At 43.9% G+C, this 21,399-nt stretch overlaps 2 protein-coding genes, 1 long non-coding RNA gene and 3 other non-coding genes across 13 annotated transcripts in view; 5 read left to right on the forward strand and 1 right to left on the reverse strand.

Annotated features, from left to right (window-relative positions):
- The window catches only part of LOC134463337 (bone morphogenetic protein 7-like), a 19,922-nt gene extending 12,801 nt beyond the window's left edge, over nt 1–7,121 (reverse strand). For all 8 annotated transcript variants that reach the window (XM_063216547.1, XM_063216545.1, XM_063216546.1 and 5 more), the window contains exon 1: nt 6,742–7,121. In XM_063216547.1, the coding sequence (XP_063072617.1) occupies nt 6,742–7,087 (346 nt within the window). In that variant the 5' untranslated portion in view covers nt 7,088–7,121. The remainder of the gene's footprint in view (nt 1–6,741) is intronic.
- Nucleotides 7,122–14,570: 7,449 nt separating this feature from the next.
- LOC134462670 (uncharacterized) lies at nt 14,571–16,335 on the forward strand. Its single transcript, XR_010037559.1, has 5 exons — nt 14,571–14,667; nt 15,184–15,294; nt 15,511–15,619; nt 15,840–15,900; nt 16,103–16,335. It is a non-coding gene; the product is annotated as an uncharacterized LOC134462670 (long non-coding RNA).
- On the forward strand, nt 15,331–15,422 carry LOC134463527 (small nucleolar SNORD12/SNORD106). The gene has a single exon (XR_010037764.1). It is a non-coding gene; the product is annotated as a small nucleolar SNORD12/SNORD106 (small nucleolar RNA).
- LOC134463526 (small nucleolar SNORD12/SNORD106) lies at nt 15,678–15,771 on the forward strand. The gene has a single exon (XR_010037763.1). It is a non-coding gene; the product is annotated as a small nucleolar SNORD12/SNORD106 (small nucleolar RNA).
- On the forward strand, nt 15,947–16,037 carry LOC134463528 (small nucleolar SNORD12/SNORD106). Its single transcript, XR_010037765.1, has one exon. It is a non-coding gene; the product is annotated as a small nucleolar SNORD12/SNORD106 (small nucleolar RNA).
- Nucleotides 16,336–17,396: 1,061 nt separating the features above from the next.
- On the forward strand, nt 17,397–21,305 carry LOC134462672 (retinol dehydrogenase 10-like). The gene is made up of 5 exons (XM_063215813.1): nt 17,397–17,959; nt 18,425–18,523; nt 18,820–18,965; nt 19,874–20,005; nt 20,322–21,305. Exons 1-5 carry the CDS (start codon nt 17,510–17,512, stop codon nt 20,467–20,469), a joined length of 975 nt encoding a protein of 324 aa, XP_063071883.1. The 5' UTR covers nt 17,397–17,509; the 3' UTR covers nt 20,470–21,305.
- The last annotated feature ends 94 nt before the right edge of the window (nt 21,306–21,399 follow it).

A 21,399-nucleotide genomic window follows, 5' to 3' on the forward strand; every position in this document is an offset into this window, starting at 1 on the left:
AGGATGATTACACCTCTCCTCTCCTCTCCTCTCTCCCTTCCCCTTCCCTTCCTCACTCTTCCACCCTCCGCTTCCCTCTCACACTCATCCTGACCACGAGTATAGCCTAGTGGCCACCCATGACATCATATGCCCAGTCAAAGCCAGCCAGCGCGTTGTAGCCCCAAGCCTCGGGAAGAACCCCTGCCAGTGAAGGGTGTGTGGATGTGTGGATGTGTGTGTGGGGAGGAGGCGAGGTTGGGGAAGGCTGGGATGATGGTGGTGGTGGTGGTGCTGATGGTGAGTTGGAGTGTGTAAAGGGAACCTACCACTCTGAGCTGAGTGCATTCTGAAGCCCGCTAGTCATTTGTTTGACCGCAATTAAACACTGGAAAAGAAGGCAGGGGGAGGTTTTTATGATGGCAATAATTGCTTGTAAGGATTGGGAATGTTTATGTTGAGGACCATTAGCAGCGTAGATCAGCATTCAGATATGCAAACATCATCCAGACGCTGTGTTTCAACAAATTTCCTTCTTGTCCTCCTAGCGTCTGCTTTTTTTTTTCTTCCCTGGCTGCGTGCTGCGGGGTTGTCGGAAATATTACGTGGAAGGGTGTTATCACTCCGCACAGTGAAACATCTTATTGTAACGGCAACAGTCCGGCCAGGTGGTTCCTTTTGGTTTTTATCCCCCTTTTTACACCGGCCAGCCGGGCAATGATGCAGTATACTGTCAGTAATAAACGATGGGCCATACAGGCAAAGTTACTGGAAACTCTTGAAAAAGTGACATGAAATCATATCCCCATCGGTGCCCTCGGCTATAGTCATTTGGTGTTACCCAATCGTTTGTTGATGTCATTATGAATGATTAAATGTGGAAAAAATCGGTTCATGACTGGAAATGCGGTCATTATTATAATCCACACATTGCTCAACAACAAAATCTGTTATTATGTGTTTTGTCAATGCGTCCACGTGGGACCAGTCTAAAAAGTCCACGTCTTCACAGCTGACTGCATCACACATATAAAATTATGATAGCATAAACATTATCTTAAAAATGTTATGTTTTACAGGGCCTGTTTTGTTTGATGCTAGAATAAAAAAGACTTTGAAAATGTGTACGAAAATTGGTTGGCACCTCAGACTAGAGAGTCTGTGAGTTAGCCAGTGTGCTTCCGACACATTGCATTTTTGTTAGTGAAAAACACCCAGGAATCTAAGTCAAGTGCACACAATCATATAGGGGCAATGGGCTTTAAATAACTCAATATAAAAAGACAACACTGGTGTGTTTAAAAAGGCATTGTTGAGAGAAGCTGGAGTAATTTTAGAACTGGAAGCCATTGTCGACCACAATGTCCCAGAGTCTCTGCATTTTTCCCCTCACAGGCCCTGAGGTAAAAATGTCACTTTCTCATTTGGACAGCTTGTATAAGTGCTGTATGTGCGCAACCCTGGAACTGTATATTTACAAGTATATTTTGACAGAGCTTGAGTGGGTTTCTTAACACTGCACATTAAGCGATGTAAAATAATTTAATCCAGGAGAAGTTAAGCCTCGTCAAGTAAACTTGGCATTTCCTTTTGCGTAAATCTCCCTCCAAGTTGTTTTCATTACTGCCTCAACTCATTAAAGCTCACTGAAGGGGAAAAGGACAAACGTGCTCTCCGGAGAGGCCGAAAAAATAATTGAGAGGAATAATCTGATCTTGAAGACGAAGGAGAAGATCTCTTACTTGCCCTCTCTGCTCAATCTGCTTAGCATCACAAACAGGTGGATTAGAGGATTGTTTGCTCTGACTGCATGCTTTCCTTTTTGGCCTTCATTGACAAACTAGGCATCCACTGCTCTACACATTTTCACTGAAGGCTAGGGCTGTAACAATACACTCAACTCACGATTCTGTTTGTATCACGATATTTGACCTACAGTTTGATACACCCCACGATTTCTGAAATGTATCTCATTTGAAGCTTGGAAGCACTATCACATCATATCATGTGGTTGCCAGAGGTGGAAAGAGTACAGAAAATGTGTACTCAAGTAAAAGTATCTTTACTTTGCCTAAATTCTACTCAAGTACAAGTAAAAGTACCTATCTAAAAATCTACTCAAGTAAAAGTAAAAAGTACTTCACTTAAGATGTAATTTGAGTAAAAAGTACTTAGTTACTTTTAATTAGCTTTCCTCTTGAGAATGTCACGTTTATTTTTCTTGAATATCGTCCTCCATAACCTCCATCTCTTGCTTGGCACCAGCCATCATCCAATACATTGATACAAGATAGTAAAATAGTGGAAATGCTGTGTGCCATCCTGCACAATCTTTCATTTCTGGCGGATTGTGGCATTATTGTGCATGGCATTTTGTCTCTCAGTCAATTTTTTTTACTCAGTACTCAGGCCAGGTTCCAGTGTAATTGAGTAAAGTACTTGGGTCAAAATGTACTCAAGTACAAGTAAAAGTATTAATTAAAAAATTTACTTAAAAGTACAAAGTATTCATAAAAGCTACTCAAGTACAATATTGAGTAAAAGTAATAAGTTACTTTTCCACCCCTGGTGGTTGCTTTCTGGACTGAAGGGTAATAGAACTTTGAAAGGGCGTATCACGATACAGTATTGTGACTCTGAGTATCACGATTTCTTGGTTCGATCCAATATCGTTACAGCCCTTCTGAAGACGCATGTCTGACTCAATATTCAGGGCTGCTGCGGACAGTGCACTGTGCCAAGGCACTGCATAAAAGAACAAGCAAACTGTCCATGGGGGCCCAGGATCGAATCCGGCCTGGGTCATTTCCCAACCCTACCATTTCTCTTTACAAGGCAAGTCAAGTCAAGTCAGCTTTTATTGTCAGTTTCTGCATATGCACAGGTCATGCAAGGAAATTGAAATTACTGTCTTTCTGTCAAAATTTCTCTGTGAAGAAAGGCAAAAGACCCCCCCACCAAATGTACACATATACCGGTATTCTCTGTATATTACAAGAGCTCCGGACAGGACGGAAGTGGTTTTTGGGGTTCTCCTGACTTCACAAGTCAAAACAGTTGAAACTTTAGTGCTTTGTATACAGGGTCGATATCTACACAGATAAATGTCTGGGAAAAGTGAGTCCATGGAAGAACTCTCTCTCTCTCTCTCTCTCTCTCTCTGATGCCAATACATCTACGATGCCGATACTTCTGGTGTCCCCTTCTGAGGGCCAGGCCACCACTGAAGTGGCTGTGTTAGCGTGATACACTTGGGCAGAGCAGAGAGAAGGTAGGGCTGCACAAAATTAGGGAAATGTGCTACATATAACATGATACAATTGCTAAATGTTTCAGTATGTCTTGTATGTCTCTCAATACATAAACAAATACTTACAAAAACATAACTCAGCTTTCAACTTTGTCTGGATCTCCAGGCTATCTAGATGTTGGGGTTTGTGGCGGTGGCGGCGGTGGGTATTAAAACCAGTAGGTTTCCAACTGGCTATAATGTTTGGATATGCAGATGGATGACAAAAGCTGCAACTTCCAGAAACCTTCCAGCCTTTATCGCAGCCCAGCTGTGTTTTGCATTACATCCATGGGCCTGCATCACAGTGGTGTATACGTTGCAATACGATAGCGATATTTTGGATAATGCTGCACAGCCCCTAACAGAGTCAAAACACTCCAAGTCAAATATAACCAATGCATACATCTATACATAGACTGCTGTGCTGTCAAACTGCAGATGTAATTGCTGTTGAGAAGGGGGAAAAAAGAAACACAAGGTCACCATGCCAGACCACTTGAAGTTATACGATAGGTGGACAGCACGGCACAGACCACAGCTATGTCTTAATGAAACCACTTATCGGTGTACAACAATAATTTCGCCTTGCAAGCACTTCGCAGGGTTTTTTTCCCCTTGAAATGAGTGGGAATAAAGTCAACGTTTCAAGGGGGGGGGGGATGGATATGCAAACATGGAGGGGCCGAGACCTACACGGGTGTGACATCGCGATTTAAGAAAAAAGAAGACACACGGGAGCAAGCACAGCGAAATTTCAGGATGATTTTGAGATTTTGAGAGGGGCGTCAGTGTGAGGAGGTATTTCTACGGTATTCTCTGGCAGCCATGATGGCTGAGGGGTGAAATACCTTTACTCTTGTGTGGTCACCTCCAAGGCCTTGTCAGCACTGAGTCAGCCTGTGGTGTCACGCCTAGCACTGGGGGCTGACCCGTCAATCAAAGTACACACTAGATTTTGCAGTGTTAATTCCACACTTACAACATCTAGGCCATATAACACTCTCACACTAAATGGTCCTACTCTCCAATGTTTGAATTAACGCTGCAGAATTGACTAAATGGGCTGCATTTCACACAAGATTTCCCTCACTCCTTGCTGTGATTGTGAGTGGTGACACAGAACCATAGTGTAGTCAGGTGTCAATCATCACCTCAGGCAACAAAAAACATTCCACATCTTTAATCCAATCATGTTCTGAATCAGCTGATGTTAATGCGCAAAGAAACCGAGATACATAATAATCTGCAATTTTGTTAAATATTCTATCTTATGCTCATTAGAATGAACACATGGTCAGCAATTTTGCTTTCCAAAACCAAGCTAGACAAGTTAGTAGTAGCAGTAGCAGTCAATGAGCAGCTTATGTTTTCTTCACACAGTCAAACATATCATACCAGAATTCCAATTATATTTGTGCATAATATCCATGTATGAGTGTACCTCTGTACTGTAGACTCTGCAGTGTTCATTCAACTCATACATAGAGAGTAGGGCTAGACAAACTCTGTCTATCCATCTGTCATGTATCTTAAAACAATTGCTATACATTTGGTATTCTGTATTCCTGGGGGACAGGATTGTTCCATCAGACAATGCGGGGATCCTAATACCAAATGCCAATGTAACTATTATTTTGAAATGAATCAGGGTGAGCACCAGCAAAGGCGACTATGTTCAGCTGGAGCCCCAAGCGAAATGTCAAAGGAGTGAAGAATTGAAAGAGATGTGCCGCTACCGTAGCAAAGTGTGAGCTAACTTATTAACCATCCAGGGGCTTGGGGGCCCCAAGCGGCTGCCTGCTTGTATACCTGGTGGCAAGATGCAGCACCAGCATGACTTGTAGAGAGTAGAGAGTGGGTGAATGCAGGCCAGCCAGATACGGGCTTGATCTCTGATTCAGAGTCAGTCCATGCTGTTGCTGCCCAAGTGAGGCAGACAGTATACGAGCAGGGAAGCCCCAAGCCCCGCCGTGTAGCCTCTTCGGGTTACTGTCAGGGGGAAGCCGGGCTCGAGGGGTGGCTTCCAAGGGAAACAAAGACAGGATTTGGGTTTAATAAACCTAATAATGTCCACGGAAGTCCCTGATCGCTGACACCCCCTGGCCACCACCTTATAGTGCAACCATCCCAGCCCAAATAACACACTGACTGACTCTAGGAAATTCTCTGTAAGACCACACACACACACACACACGATCATATACAGTACACACACACCACATGCACACCCACACCCCAATGATACAGACTCAGACACACACTCGGAAACAAAGTGTGGTTGTGAATTACAATAACCACACACACACACACCAGTACAGTCACACACCCGGACATACTTTCCAGGCTCTCACCCTGCCACTTATGAGCATAAGCATGACAACGAACACACACACACACACACACACACACACACACACACACACACACACACACACACACACACACACACACACACACACACACACCTTTTCCATTCCTATATTCACACCCAAAATAAACACACACACACACACACACACACACACACACACACACACACACCATGCATGCCTGCGTGTGCGCGCACACACACACAAACACACACAAAGCATACATTTTCTTTTTCTGTCGCAACACAAACCCACACTATAAGCAATCAACAGTAATAAAGAGGGTGTTTAGGTGGCAGTATCTGCCTGTCTATCTCTCTCTCTCTCTCTCTCTCTCTCTCTCAGTCAGCCAGGTCTATAGCCCTCCGCTCCGAGGGCTTGAGAAATGCCTCTGCAAATCCTAGTCATGCGAAACAAAGCCACCCCTAAACCCAACTCACTCAGCTTTGAAGGGATTCCCAGGAAATCGGATACAGCCTTACTTGTCATAACAGTTAACCCTGCACAATGTTCAACAGGTCAATTGAACATAGAGAGAAAAGGGAAAGTCATATTTGTTGAGCTTTATGAAATTCCCAATATAATCTACACTACATTGGTTTAGAGCCTTTTCGGAGCTTGATAAGCCTTTTTGGTTCAGTGAAATTGAGCAAGAAGATAAAAAGCAACCCTTGTATTACTGTCATAATAAATAACTCCTGTTAGACTACCTGAGTTAGGCCTACATATACTAATGAGCTATGTTTACACGTTATTCATTAGTGATTAAGGTAGGCCTAACTGATTAAAAACAAATATGGACCAAGAACCTATACCAGAAGTAGGCCTATGCATCTATGAATACTCTAAAACAAATTGCTGAGGGGATACTGCCTCTCTGCCTATCTAAGCAGAAACGAATATAAAAATGTTCTAAAAATATTGATAAGCAGAAGAAAAAAATCTGAGCCATGGTGCACTTTTTCCCATGATTTGGCAAGCATATTTTTCTTTCGATTAGATTTTGTCACACAAGTTAATTGTTCTTATTTTAAATAGGCAGGTAAAATAAAGAAATATTTCATGTAGGCTATATAAATGAGAAGCTTAAGAGAAACTTACCCAAGTTAACAAAACTCATGACCATGTCAGCATCGTTCAAAAAGCGAGTGTCTTGCGGAGTTTGTCTGGGGGGCTCTGGTGTCGTAAAAACGGGTGCGTAAGGGTACGCCAACCCGCCGAGCTCGTCCTCGCCGGTGGAGATAGCGTTGTACAGATCCAACATGAACATGGGTGCAGCGGTGTGCTTCTCGTAAAGGCTGGGCCGGGGTCGGTGCGGTAACCCAAGGATGGAAAGAATCTCCCGCTGCATTTCCTTGCGCTCGTGACTCCGCAGGCGTCGCTGGATGAAACTTGAATGAATTTCATTATCAAGAGTAAAATTAGCCGTGATGGCATTGACGACCATGGCACACTTGCACAAGACCAGAAGTAACTGTGCGTAACGAGCGGTCTGTGGAGACATCCTGAAGGGTCTGTGTCAGGTCAGGCAGCCCGCTATCATCCAACGAGGTAAGAGCGCACAGCACTATCCGATGCCTCTCCAAGTCCTTCAACCTGTTGCGTATTAATTCCCACGTCAGCCTTCAATTAGCTTTCTTCAAGACAGATTCCAACAATACACCTTGCGTTTAGGCGCGTAAAAGTAGGTTGATGTCCGAGTCCAGAGACTGTCCCTGAGAAGTGCCACGGGCAGACTACTGATAGCGATGAGAGGACAGCGGTCTGGTGCTGACGGCCCTGCTTTAAAGAGGAGGGTCGGGAGTCAGCCATGTGGGTGGGGCACAACTTCAGTCACTCAGGGTATAGTGATGCCCTAATGAGAGTGGTCGCAGGGTGGTGGAGGTGAGATGTCAGTTAATGCGTTCAATTCCAAGAACCTTCTTGTCGAAAGTTTTGTTTCTTGTTGAGTTGTAATGGTTTGTTTCCTCACGAAGTTCACACAGTCTCTTAAAACTGCATGTCAGAATCAAAACCAAAAGATCATCTTTGCAAAAGCAAAATAATCCATGGCTATGTTGTGCCTATTGCATCCCTTGTCTTTCGTCTGAGGGACTGTCATGCTGTGATGTTGCCTATTTGTTGAATCTCCATGTCCACATCCTAAGATCAGACGTGACCTCTGAACCACGCCAAAGTTAGCACAGCTCCCCCACCGCAGTGACCAAGCGGACGTCTCACCATTAGTGCATCCGCTGGACTATAGCCTTGTCTGAAAAAGTTCATCTCCCCTGAACAATAGAGCAAGCTTAGGTGCACTCTGTTAGCCCATATCTTCTGAGGGGCTGATGCAGCTTCATTGGAGTCTGTGACTGATTGACTCTAATGAGACAGACACGGGGAGGGGAAATGACAAAACAAACACGCAGATGCCGCGCGGGATGTGACACTTCAAAAAGGGGGTCAGCGGGCCACCTCCGTAACCGCTGTTTTGTCACTCCAGATAAAGCAAGTGCACTTGTTGTGTGACAAGGGTTCATTGAGACTAATAATGGGACAAGTGGAGGGGGAGGCTGAAAGTCCCCTATAACTGGAGAGAAATACCAGTCAAAGCACAACAAAATTAGTGACAACCTTCCAAAATTCATACATTCTGAATGACTGAAAAAGATTAGTGCTTGAACTGGATAAAACAGTAGCAGCAGCCCAACACACTTCAGTCTTCCGACTTCATCCTCTCACTAACTACACGCTGGCCTTGTGATCAAGACACCCGTGGCCTCCATTTGATGAGTTTAGGCTGTATTGTTTGAATGTTTTGACATGACTGAGGAGAAAAGGCCTTCTAATTACCCTTAATCCTATCACTCACACTGCTGTGGTCACAGCACTGACCCCCCAACACCCATTCCCCCCCCCCCCCCCCCCCCCCCCCCCCCCCCCCCTCAGTCCATCACCCCATCCCCCACTCCCACCGCCAATCCCAAACACTTTGACACCTGTGTGCCCCCAACCCCCTCACGCTGCACCACCACCCCACCGGCCCACCACTCCCTCACAAGACTTGTCTGAGCCTCTGTCCTGCTTGACACATTCTTGAGAGTGTGGCTTATACCCCCACCCACAGCCTGGGGCTACGGAGGTGAGGGGGAGAGAATGACATAGAAATACTCTATGTGCAGAGCTGAATGTGTGATTAAAGATTTCCATGCATTTGTTAATATGTGATACGCTAGGCTAGGCCAACTTGATTGATGAGATGTGGAGGGCTGACTTTTGCCTGTTTGGGCACCTGTTTTTGTCCTTACTTTGCCTATTGAGATATCTGATTTTTCTTATTTTTAAATCCTGTAAAATCATGTCCCCTGTAGTTATCCAATGTAACATCATGAAAAACTGCATAAGACATATGTAAACGAGATTATTTTTCATAAACAAAGAAGTCAAAAGTCCCTGGTGTGGGCGTCTAACAAAACACTGCACCCCTGTCCTCTTCCTTTGACCCCGCATTGCAAATTGATGCCCACAGTTGATGAGGGGCGAATTGCCACAATCGGCAGCGTCTCTCTCGTTTTCATCACAATTGTCTATGTCGTTTATCAGCGGCTAATGAGGGGGGATCAGCCCTCATCAACACCAGACTCGGCTCACCACAAACAAAAGAGCTTACGGCCGCAATGGGCCATCCTCAGAGGTGCCAACTGCCACCTGACCAGTGGGGTGCTAACTCCATACGGATCACACTAACTTGTGACACAATCTATCAGGTGTACCCTTCCCTAAAACACACACACAGGTGCCTTTGTGTCACAATTCTTGCTTTATTAGAAATGTAGGGTTTTGCTGGCAAGGCTCAAACCATTCAACATAAGCAAGGATATGCAGGCTAAATTACATTGGGACAGACCCTACAGAGTATAATATAAATAATATAGGACTGTAATAAAGAAATACTGCAATTGAGGATAAAGAGAAGAAAATGGACCCAATTGTCCAACCCTAAAAGAGACATTTGATTGCTTGAATGTCAAGATGATCAATCTTTTTTCTCTGAAGGTGAAACATTGGCGTGGCACTATATAGTTTTCATCTTAGCACACATGTAGACAGAGACTGGAGGCGGAGTGGTTTTACATGGAGAACAACAGAGACAGGGAGTGCACTACTGAATGTGCAATTATAGGCTATGGCAGGCACCCTAGCAAAAGTGATTTTAACCCTGTCAGAGGTTGATGAACCACTCAACCTCTCAGCTTTGGCACCACTATTTGAAGCATGAATAAAAACTACTTAGTGTTACTTTAAGTGTTGCTGAATGTCACAAAATGTACCCATGTACACCAGACGTCAAGTTATCAGCAAGGGATGCATTTCTATTACACATTCTAATTGACACATGCCGGTACACTTGACCGTTTCGAATGAAACACTGTTCTGTCATGAAAAAAGAATAGGAAAAGACTCAAGTGTGCGGACTCCTGTCAATCAGAACCAGAATCAGTGTTTGTCCTGGACATGCACAATTAAAAAAAAAATCTAACCAAACATACATATTACCTTCCGTCTTAGAGCAAAGGTGAAATGCGTACTCTTAATGTGGTGTGTTAGATTACACTTTGCATAATGAAGTGTGTGTGTGTGTGTTAGGGGTGGTACTGTTCACAAAATTCACGGTTCGGTTCATATCGCGGTGTCAAGGTCACGGTTTTCGGTTCTCTACGGTTCTTTTTTTTTAGTTCATGATAAATGGTGCACTGGCTAATAGAATCGGACTTATCACTAAATATCCTACATATGGTTTGTATAGGCTTATAATGTGAAAATGGTATGATTTTAATTGTGTCATCCTCTGATTTGGTGTTATACGCTAATGTTTTAATCAGAGAGACTGGATAAGATACTCCTAGAATCTCTGTTTTACATATTTTTCTGCGCAGTATATGAATTGCGGTTTGCGATGGATTGCACGGTTCGGTTCGGTATGTGTGTGAATTGTACGGTTTCGGTTTTCGGTGCGGTTTGTGCCATCCCTAGTGTGTGTGTGTGTGTGCGCGCGCACGCGTGTGTGTTTCAAAATGTATAGTACACATGTATTTACATTTCACCAAATAGGCTTTTATCCAAAGCATGGCCGATGAAACAGTGAATCCATTCATCCAGGCTTGCAGCTTGCCCACCATGGGATAAGGCCCCTGTGACCTAATGCCCCCCTTCATCCCCATGCAGTTCTAAAGTCCTCGTCGTCTAATTTGTGGGTGACTTCGTTTAGTCTATTCATGTGGTTTACTAGCGTGTTTCCATGAATAATATAGTAGTATGGTATGGGGCTCAGTGCGATGTACACAGGATGGTCAAGTCAGAACAGTCTGCCCCACTGTTTGCCAAGTCTTTCAGTGGAAAAAAAACCTGTGTGCCATATTGGGTGCTATAGTTGTCGCAACTACAGAGGGGACGGCTGACGCCGGTGCCGATGATTCAGAATACACTGGCTATGAAAATGTCTGTGTTTAAAAACCGTGGGCCGCAGAACTTGAAATAACTTGATGGCTATATTTAGATGTAGGGGGGCTATATTTTTTGTGCGGATATAGTATGTGTGTATATAAACTCTGATTCGAACACACACACACACACACACACACACACACACACACACACACACACACACACACACACACACACACACACACACACACACACACACACACACACACACACACACACACACATACACAAACACACACACACACAGAAAGGCACACTTTGTCTCTCTTCTTCACATGTGGATAGCCTATGCGGATGTGATGTGTGCACTGCAACTGCGTTGTGAAAAAAAGACACACACTCCGAGGTTAGACCTCGCGCCATGAATGAAGGTATAGTCAGGTGGAATCCCACATCAACATTGCTCTGCATTTAGAATGAGATCTTGAGGTATTTCAGGGTACTACAGCACACTTCCCCTGCTACTACCTAAGGAAACCCAGAGGAAGTCAATTGCACTGCCCAAAATAGTCTATCCTGCCATGGGTCTGCATCTATTAGCCAGAGATACCCTTGATGGCAGGCTAAGATAGAGTATGTGGTTTAACTAAACAAAACAATGTGAGAGAGTTTGTGATAGTGTGATATTCCGAGAGAGCTTCCCTGCATAACATAACTAACCCTACTCACCTCTAATCATGGGTACTAATCAGCACTACATTTTATAGGTCCTCCACTATTTTTCTGCTCTCTATCTGTTCTACATTTCTTGTATACTTCTGTACTCTGGACTGTACCACTCACTCTGTACTTGCTTGAATGTCCTCCTTGTAAGTCGCTTTGGTCAAAAGCGTCTGCATGGTCCCTGCCGTGGCCAACCGGTGGGGCGCTCGCCTGCCATGCGGCTGACCCGGGTTCGATTCCCAGCCCGGGTCCTTTGCCGACCCCTCCCCGTCTCTCTCCCAGTTCGCTTCCTGTCCACCTCTCAAGCTGTCCTATCAAATGAAGTCGAAGTCGAAAAAGACCAACAAAAAAAATCTTACTTAAAAAAAAAGTGTACATGTAATGCAATAGCAAATCCTACGGGCAGGGCCAGCACAGGACATAAGGCAGACAATGCAGGTGACAAATGTCTTGGCACCAGAAATACCCAAAAGTGCCGCAGAATGAGAACATCAAGCAAAAAGATCTTTACACTTTACATTGATAATGATTTTTCAGCACTAGATTGGCTGTGTTTAATAAGATGTATGGCATTATGTGTACCAATGACAAATTCTGAATGCACAAAATGGAAAGGGGGGTGCTCACTTTAGGCGCAAATTTCACGACAACAAGCCCTGTCGACTGGTTTCAAATGCAGTGGCTGTAGCTTCACAATGCACATCGTTCCACCAACGCTGTTACTACGGTACTACACAATTACAACATTACACAGGGCCTTCAGTAACACATTACTGCTGGGTCATTGCCATTCCGGTAACACCAAATTTATAGCAGAGGCCGCCATGTCTTAACAGGTTAAATGTTGAAGTTGTACTGACCATGTTATTTATTCTATTAGAACCTTGGGTTTTTAACAGAACGTTTAGCTTCTTCAGAAAATGTCTAGGTTTCAATTCAGTTTGATATTTATAGTGCAATTGCTAAACCACAACCACAACTTGAGTAATGGTCCACTGCATCTGTAGCCTATTTCAATCCTTTTTTATGGCCAAGCCTGTACGTACGTACCTTGTACATATCAGTGTCTTCCTCAGTGACCCTGAACACCATAAGACCTAGAATTCAATGCAGATTAAGAAATTAATGGTGGGTACATATACCATACTGTGAGCTGTCTGATTGCCAAACTCCAAGTCTTTCAGCCAATGAATGCCGCGCGCAATGCACGGCAACAAATGTGATAAAAAAGCCTCGGTTGCAATGGGGCAGCAGATTTGCCGACCATGACATGATCTGCTCGGTGGTAGAAAGGCGAGGATGCATGCTCTGCAACCAACGTGGACAGACATCTCTAACGTCCTGCTTGAAGTACCAAGTAAACTCCCTCGCTACTATGTGGACTGTGCATGCAATTGACATCTGATGAGTGCCAATCAGGGCAGGTAGCTGACAGTGCAGTGAGCAGGGTTGGACTGGCCACCTGGCATAGCGGGCAGAAATGTCTCTCCAAATTATTATTTAAAAAAGGGCCCCACGAGAGTGCGGGGCCCACCGGTGAGTCAGTTCTGTGCTTCTAATTATGAGGGGCCCCTTTAGGCCAAAAGTGCCCGGGGCCTATTTCTCCCCCAGTCCAACCCTGGCAGTGAGGTAGGCCTACGAGGCCTACAGCAGCACATCTGAAAAGCCATTCTCTCGATGACTTGACACCATGTGACCAGAGCCGGATTAAGATGGCCGGGGCCCCTATAGGTTACAGGTTGCTGAAGGAAAAGGCAGAGGGCAAATTTGGCAACAAAATGACATAGACAGTATCATAATTAGAGCTAGGAATTAAGGATAACATGTCTGCCAATTGTGGCGAGAAGTATTAACAAGATTTTAAAAACTTTTTTTTAATCCCACATCAATTCTGCAATTTTTTACTTTTGGCCAATTGGGAGCCCCCTGTCAGGTGGGGGGCCCTAGGCTTCAGCCATATCTAGCCTGAGCATTAATCTGGCCCAGCAGTTTACATGACTGAGGAGTAGAAGACACCCATTAACAGCGCTGTGGACACAGAGTGCATTGTAATTTCGGTGCATGCACGCTGCGCACCACAAATATGAGACGCACCCAATAAACAAACATGTTAATGCATGCAACAGACATATTTTGGACAATTGATAACTCAATTAGTGCACTGCACACACGATATTCATTTTCAATATCCCAATCTACCTAAAATCAAAACCAGTCCCTTAAAACGGTGTATTTCATATAAGAAGAGAGATCACACAACCTAGTGGAAGTGGATACCCGATTTGGGCTCTCCCAGACAAATAAACTTCAGTCACTAAGTGGGAAATCGCTGTAGCTTACACAGTGCTGCCCTCTATTGGACATACAAGAACATAACATTGCCTTATCGACCTACCTTGTAGAATGGTAGGCCTAATACTACAAATCACTTAACTGTTCTTTTAACTCGCATCAAACAATGGTTTGCATGGGTAAAGGCTAACATTATTGCGATTGTGAGAGTCGATCCTCACTCTGGGTATCAGAAACCCGGGATTCCCATCCATTTAATGTGGGCCATTAAAAAAAACTACAAATGAGATGTTACATGGGATCAATGATTGGATCCAAGTATATTTTAACTGATTTTCACTAAATAATTGTATAATTACATATTTGTTGTTGGCAATCTGAGCTGCGAGTCAGGGTGCTAGAATAGCTGTAGAATTCACAAATTATCCATTTCACTGATGATGCGCGTGGTTGCTGGAGGTCCTCCTGTCGAACTACATATCCCTTCTGTATGACAAATGAACACGCTTGCGCAAAGACTGCTACGCGTGGTTTAAATACCGAGGGTTTTTTGTGCCCTTCCCTCTTCAGTGCAGTCCTGACACGCTGGTAAGTCGCTCTCTGAACAAACCTTTCATTTATTCCAGATAACAGCACAAGGCATTCATACATTTTGCGCTTAATGGAGCGCACACTGAGCACACGTTTTGTCTGGAATCGAGGCACTCTCGCCCTTTTTTCCTATAGAAGGCCAACGTGATAAGGGAAGAACTTTCTTGAGGCCTGTTGCTACTTTTAGTTAGCCTATGCGTTACAAAGTAACGCTGTATTGTGGGTATAGTTCAAAACTTGGTGTGTGCTGAATAAGCTGGAACACATTCACCAGTTACAGTGATTGGATGACCCCAAGTGTACATTTTATTGTAAATTAGTTTAGTACTCTGTCACTCACTAGCACGTACAGGCCTGAAGGGGCTAACACTAGTCATGCTTTTACTAGCATCTGCTTCCACGAGGAGATTCCGAAGCAAGATTATCGGCATGCTTTAACCACTGGCTTAACGCATTGCTCACAGAATGATCAACGGAAGATAATGAAGATGATTGTATTGATTTTCCCACCAGAATGTGGCACGTGGTTCATCCTTGAACAACATTCGACAGAAAATGGCCTCTGACCTAGACGGTACTTGGTGGACTCTGTGCAGCGGCGAAGACCCGCCGTGAACACTGATGGTATTGTACCAATTTCAAACTACTTATCTGTCAAGGGTGGCGAATAATGATGACTAGACTTTTTTCCCCAGCAGAGCGACTATGTTGACCTCTTTGAAAAATTAAGCCAAATGTTCTGATCTCGCCTACATGTACCTCTGTTGAGACCTGACGAACACCTGCAGATATTGACCATCCATGTTTTTTTTGTCTTGCGTTTTTTTTTTCCTTTCTCAGGACCAGGCCCAGATGTCCGGTGTTGAAGATTAGATGAAGACCTAATCACGTGTACACTGACCTGAAGTGGCATGAAGTCCCCCCATCTGAGATGTGGCAGCTCTATGATGTAAGTTTGTAATGTTTATTAATTGTGGAAAGCAGAAATGCTTGTACCTGAAATGGCTAGTGATTAAATGATGACTTATCTTTTTTCCCCAGCAGATCGACTCTGTTGACCACTGATTGCATTTTAAGCCAATTTTGTCTGACTCACTCCTTTTTGTTACCTTGTGTAGTATGAATGTTGAGTCTGAGTCTAATTGCATCTTCCCTTTACATATCTTTAGGATCGTGTTATCACCAATTCCATGGATCATGACTGGTGGTGTTCCTGTTTACTGCATCATGGTACGTTGAAACTTTTGATCATCTGTGCTCACAGCAATTACAAAATGTGTGGCTCTATGATGACCATTTTTTTCCCCGGCAGATCGACTCTGTTGAGTAACTTATTGTATTAAGCCAATGTTGTCTGAAACGCACACCAAAAATGACTGCTTCTTTTAAATGGTTCATTTGCCCATAGTATAACATGGCTCTCACTTCACAGGGCAGCGTTGAAGGATGGTCCATCAGTTCTGGGCAAGGCCGGTCATGCCTTCCCCCTCTGGACCAAGGGGTCTCTTAAGGCACAGCGAGTCCCTTGATGTGTGCTGGACCCCCTGGGCTGGAATTCCAACTGGATGTGTACAAATTCCACAAGTGTTGTGTGGATTGTCCTTTTGAACAATGTAATGTTGAAGAAAAACGCAGTTAATAAAACTTCAATTGGAAAAATCAGAAGTTCTCTTGTGCTCTGTGTATCAAGCTGTACATTATATGCCATGAAATGTTATGTACATTGCATGAAGTTAAGGGTAGTCTGATATAAATCTTATTTTTATTCAAGAATGACAGATGGGAGTAAATATTTCAGTCACTTGTGTGTATTGCAATACATAATTCAAAGGGGGGAAATGAAGGCATTAATGTACATTTTGGCTAATTCTCTGCTCTTGTTTACACACATGCTCAGAATTAGAACTGGATGAAGGTGCAGGGAATGATGGCCTACTTAAGTGTCCCTAAATGTGTGAACTAATGTAAAAATGGGTGTTAGTTTAAACTGATACAAATATGATGGTACTCTAATATGGACCTTTTTTGCCACCGCTTATCCTGATTGAGTCGGATATCCAAGCACTGCTGACAGTTCTCAGGTGTTTTCGCATTCCGTATCAGTGACTAGGAGTCAGTGCAGATCAGTTTTGATATCAAGTGATGTCTAACTTCCAGGGGGCTTTAGATTAACACCTGCAGCTGGCCAAATGCTGGTGAAATTTGAGTTTGCCTGGCAGACAAGACCAATTTACTAGGGAGTGTGTTTGGGTAGTAAGACTGACATCTATTAGCCATTTTGGCTGGTGATAACTTAATTTGGAGCCTTCTATTACACTTGAAATTGAATTTCATGAGTTAACATAATACTTAATGAGTTTAACTGTTAATATCCTACACAAGGCAACATCAGGTGTCAAGTTAGGCGTGTCTGCCTGTATCATGTGTAGGACAGATGAAATATTTTTTTTTTAGAGAATAGCAGAGCAATGTTATGTTTTGGGCTACTGATGTATATTGCATCATTAGTAGCCTACAATGATTATGTATGTAGGCAGCATTTTTATGGGTCTAGGCGACGGCACCTAATCTTACCCCAGGATTTACTCCGTTGTTTTTGAATGATTTATGGGTATTTGCGCACGAGTCAGTGAGGCCTTCCATAATCTGATGCACTGCCATTGGCGGCGGCTGCTCCTATTCCTCCGTTCTAATCCCCTTCGAATGTTATATAAAGTTAAGTTGCCAGACTGAGCCCTGGGGCGCGCACTCTCACATCCTTGCTGAGCATCTGTTGGAGCAGAGAGAGAGCAGACAGGGTCAAACATTCCACAGAGGAGGACGGGGACGCAACCAGAGAATGTTGGTAGTGATTGACCTTGTGCTGATGCTGATAGATTTGACAATATCTCTTTTTAATGCGCTGGTGCGCACTGTGGTAAGGCCACGGCTGAAACCCATTGATGGAGAGTTGTGTCTTATCACGGGGGCAGGAGGAGGACTGGGGCGTCTCTTCGCCTTGGAGTTTGCCAAAGAGGGGGCAGAGGTAGTGTTGTGGGACTGCAACGCAGAGGAGAACGAGAAGACGGCCAAACTGGTTCGGGAATTGGGCATCAAGGCGCACACGTACACCGTGGACGTCTCCAAGCGCGAGACTATTTACCAGACCGCCGAGCGCGTGCGGCTCGAGGTCGGAAACGTCACTATGTTGGTCAACAATGCGGGGGTGGTGGCAGGACAGCGTTTTCTGGACTGTCCGGATGCGCTTTTGGAGAGGACCCTGCTGGTGAACTGCCATGCACTTTTCTGGGTAAGGCACGCCATTTCCAAACGCGCGTAATTAATTGACGAATGTGCATGATTATTTCCCCCCAAAAACATGACGCAGGACACAGACTGCTGAAACCCAACCGGTATTCCTGTCAAAACTGGGTTATTTAAGGTAGCATGTGTTTTAAACCCAATCTCTTGACAGCACACGTATGGCAGTATTAAATAAATCACACATAAATCACACATGACACTGACGTCTATTTAAAATAGTAACTCGCACTAAGAATAATGATCTGGGTTACACTACATTATGCTTTATCCTCTTACCATAACCAAGTCGCATGTTTTTTGTTGTTGGGGGGGATTATACGAGTCAGGGGGGGAGCATGACTGGAGTATTACGCGGCCGTCTGGTACACACCCCAGGCCATTAAAAAGACACTCATTAGACTGTGTACAATTCAGTGGCACATTACATAACCCATAACGTGCCCTTTCACAGATGACGAAGGCGTTCCTTCCTCACATGAAAGCCACCAACCATGGTCATATTGTCACTGTCGCAAGCACCCTCGGATTGTTTACCACAGCCTGTGTAGAGGTAAGGTTTTCCTATAATAATAATAATGAACAAAAATGCCAATAATAATAATAATAATAACAACAGTAAACATAAAGATAGAATAAGAAAATCTAATGTTTGAAGACAATTGTCCATTCAATCCAGTCAAGCACTAAACCTACAGACGGCATGATGTTGCTTGTAACGCCCTTTGATGCTGGTCACTCATGCCTTTCCTCTTAATGGCAATTGAGCAGCAGTCAAGCGCGCCTAAGCAGCAGCAGCTTCACAAGACTACTCTCTCTATTCCTTCTTTCTCTCTCTACCTCACACAGGACTACTGCGCCAGCAAGTTTGGGGCAGTGGGTTTCCATGAGTCTTTGACACACACTCTCCTGGCAGACGGGGTAAATGGAGTCAAGACCACACTGGTTTGCCCCTACATTGTCAACACTGGCATGTTTGCAGGATGCCAAATCAGGTGGGCGCAGCAGAAATGGCTACCATTAAAACATTCACACTGAAAAAATCCAAGTTTCTTTCAAATTTGCATCGCTAAAGTGAAGGGAAAACCAAAGTCATCTCTAGGCCTACAACTCCAAGTCAACCACACTTCTGTGAAAGCACAATAAAGATTTTCTACTGGGATGTTTCATAAATTAATTTCTAGGATATTGTAGTGTTCCTGCGATGGAGTGACCACCACTAGGCTTCTGGGTGTGCTTTAACCGTCAAGCCAATGAGCCTGGCTCTTTGGTATTATGGTCAGAGGTAGAGACCCAATTTTGTACCTCAGAAGGCTTGTGTTTAAGTCCCAGCAGGGAAATTACACTCAACTTGACTACTGGTGTCAGAAGTGACTTTCCGTGTGGCCATTGGAGGCATACCCAGATGTGTTAAGACATAAGAGGGACTCCAGGATAGATGACCCCATCATAGAAGTGAGGCATCTTGGATGGGAGCAGTATGGTGGGAGGTACGTGAGGGGACACCTTGCGTGTGTGAGATGCATTGGTTTGCTTCCCGAATGGAGAGGGCAATGCAATGGAATGACCTCCGGTGTTGTGGGTGCGCACGCTTATGCAAATGAGCCTGGTTCTTTGGTACACCAGACTCAGCTCAGTCTGAACAATTAAAACAATCGGACATTTCCAAAGAAGCATGAGATATCTGGAAGAGTTAATAGGTGGTCCTGAGAGTTAAGAACTATGAAGGGATATAGATTTTGACAAGATCTTGTGGTGGTCTACTTTTGATATTTAACCACATCCTTAATTTCCCTCGGGATCAATGAATGATAGCCTACTCTACTACTCCACTCTACTCTCCAATGGAAATCAAGCAATGGCATGTAGTAATACGTCAGTGTATGTTTGTGGCCCGCTGCAGAGAGGAGCTCAGAGGGCTGATCCCGCCCCTGGACCCCCTGGTCTGCGTTCAGCGCTCCATGCAGGCCATCCTGGGGGACGAGACCATGGTCTGCATCCCCAGCATCATGAACATCGCCTTCTTGTCTCGAGCGTAAGTACCAGACCACCACCCACCCATAAACACATCAATAGCACTACACCTACATGAGTCTGAAGATCGTCTTTCGTCCAGGTAATTTTAATCAAAGGAGTACAGCCGTAGGCATTCAGTCTGACAGAATGTCCAGTTGCCTAGGACTTTACTCCTCTGACTACAACTACATGTTTGATAAAGCAAATGGAACTGGAAAACATAGTAGGGTAATTGACTTAGAAATGTGCTCCAAGAAACAGAGGAATATCTATTAATAGCATAAGATAATGCGTTACTGAACACTTTAACTGATGTATCCCGTCTGCTCCAACAGGCTGCTTCCTTGGGAGGCTAATGTGGCCACATACCGGTTCATGGGAGGTGACAAATGCATGTATGCCTTCATCAAGGCCAAGCAGCAGCAACAGCAAAGCGTGGTAGCCAATGGGCATGCCAACGGATATGTGAAGAAGACTGGGTGAAGACTTGCCAAAATGCCTGGAATTAAAAAGGTCATCCTCAACTTGAAGGGGAATTACAGCCAATTTCAACATGTAGTTATATTGCTTACGCTACCCTTCAACTTATCATTATCCCAAGACACGTACATTTTTGTTCAGCCCTTTACGAAATCCTGGCCAGCTACCTAGGGGTGGTTGTTTACATATGTACAGTAGTGTTTCAATCATCTTACATACTCCAAATATCATCCAAGAAGTTATGCACCATCAGTATACAACACAGCACTTATCGTTTGGATTATTTGGAGTATGTTGCAATGTGTCAAACAGTTTGTAAAAAAACATACCCCTGGCCTGGAAAGGTCTGAACAAAAAAGTGACTCAAGTAGTGAAAAGTTAAGGATAGCATGAGCAGTGACACTGCATGTTAGAATTCTCCGTCAAATGTCCTTCTCTGCTGAGTTTGGGGACCATGAAGACCAAAGCTAGACAAAGTGATTACTGATTAGTGGTCAATCATCATGGATTTAGCTGATAAACAGCTATGGACTTCCAAGCAACACAGTCGTTGCTTAATCAGTAACTACAAAAACAGAACTTCCAACAGTTCTGATCTTATTTAAGTGTTACACTGTGTCTTAAATTTTACTTAAATTATTGACGCTTTCACAAGGGAAGCCTTGCTATTTTGATTTTTGAAAAAGTGTGCAAAATACATGTAACTGAAAAGGGGACCATTTATTGTTTTTATTCTCATTGTGATTCAGAAGTTACCGCACTTGTGTTCATCTGTCTTGTGATAAATTTGTCAAATTCAAAGCTATCAAAGCATTTTATGTAATAAATTGTCTAAAGAATGTTTTCGTTTTCAAAGCTTTCCTTCATTCATCTGACCAACACTGCTGGTGCCAGGTACGAGCTCATGTTATGCATTTCTCACTTAAAGGCTTA

This window comes from Engraulis encrasicolus, chromosome 14 (assembly GCF_034702125.1).
Source record: "Engraulis encrasicolus isolate BLACKSEA-1 chromosome 14, IST_EnEncr_1.0, whole genome shotgun sequence".
In the NCBI taxonomy this organism is placed as follows: Eukaryota; Metazoa; Chordata; class Actinopteri; order Clupeiformes; family Engraulidae; genus Engraulis; species Engraulis encrasicolus.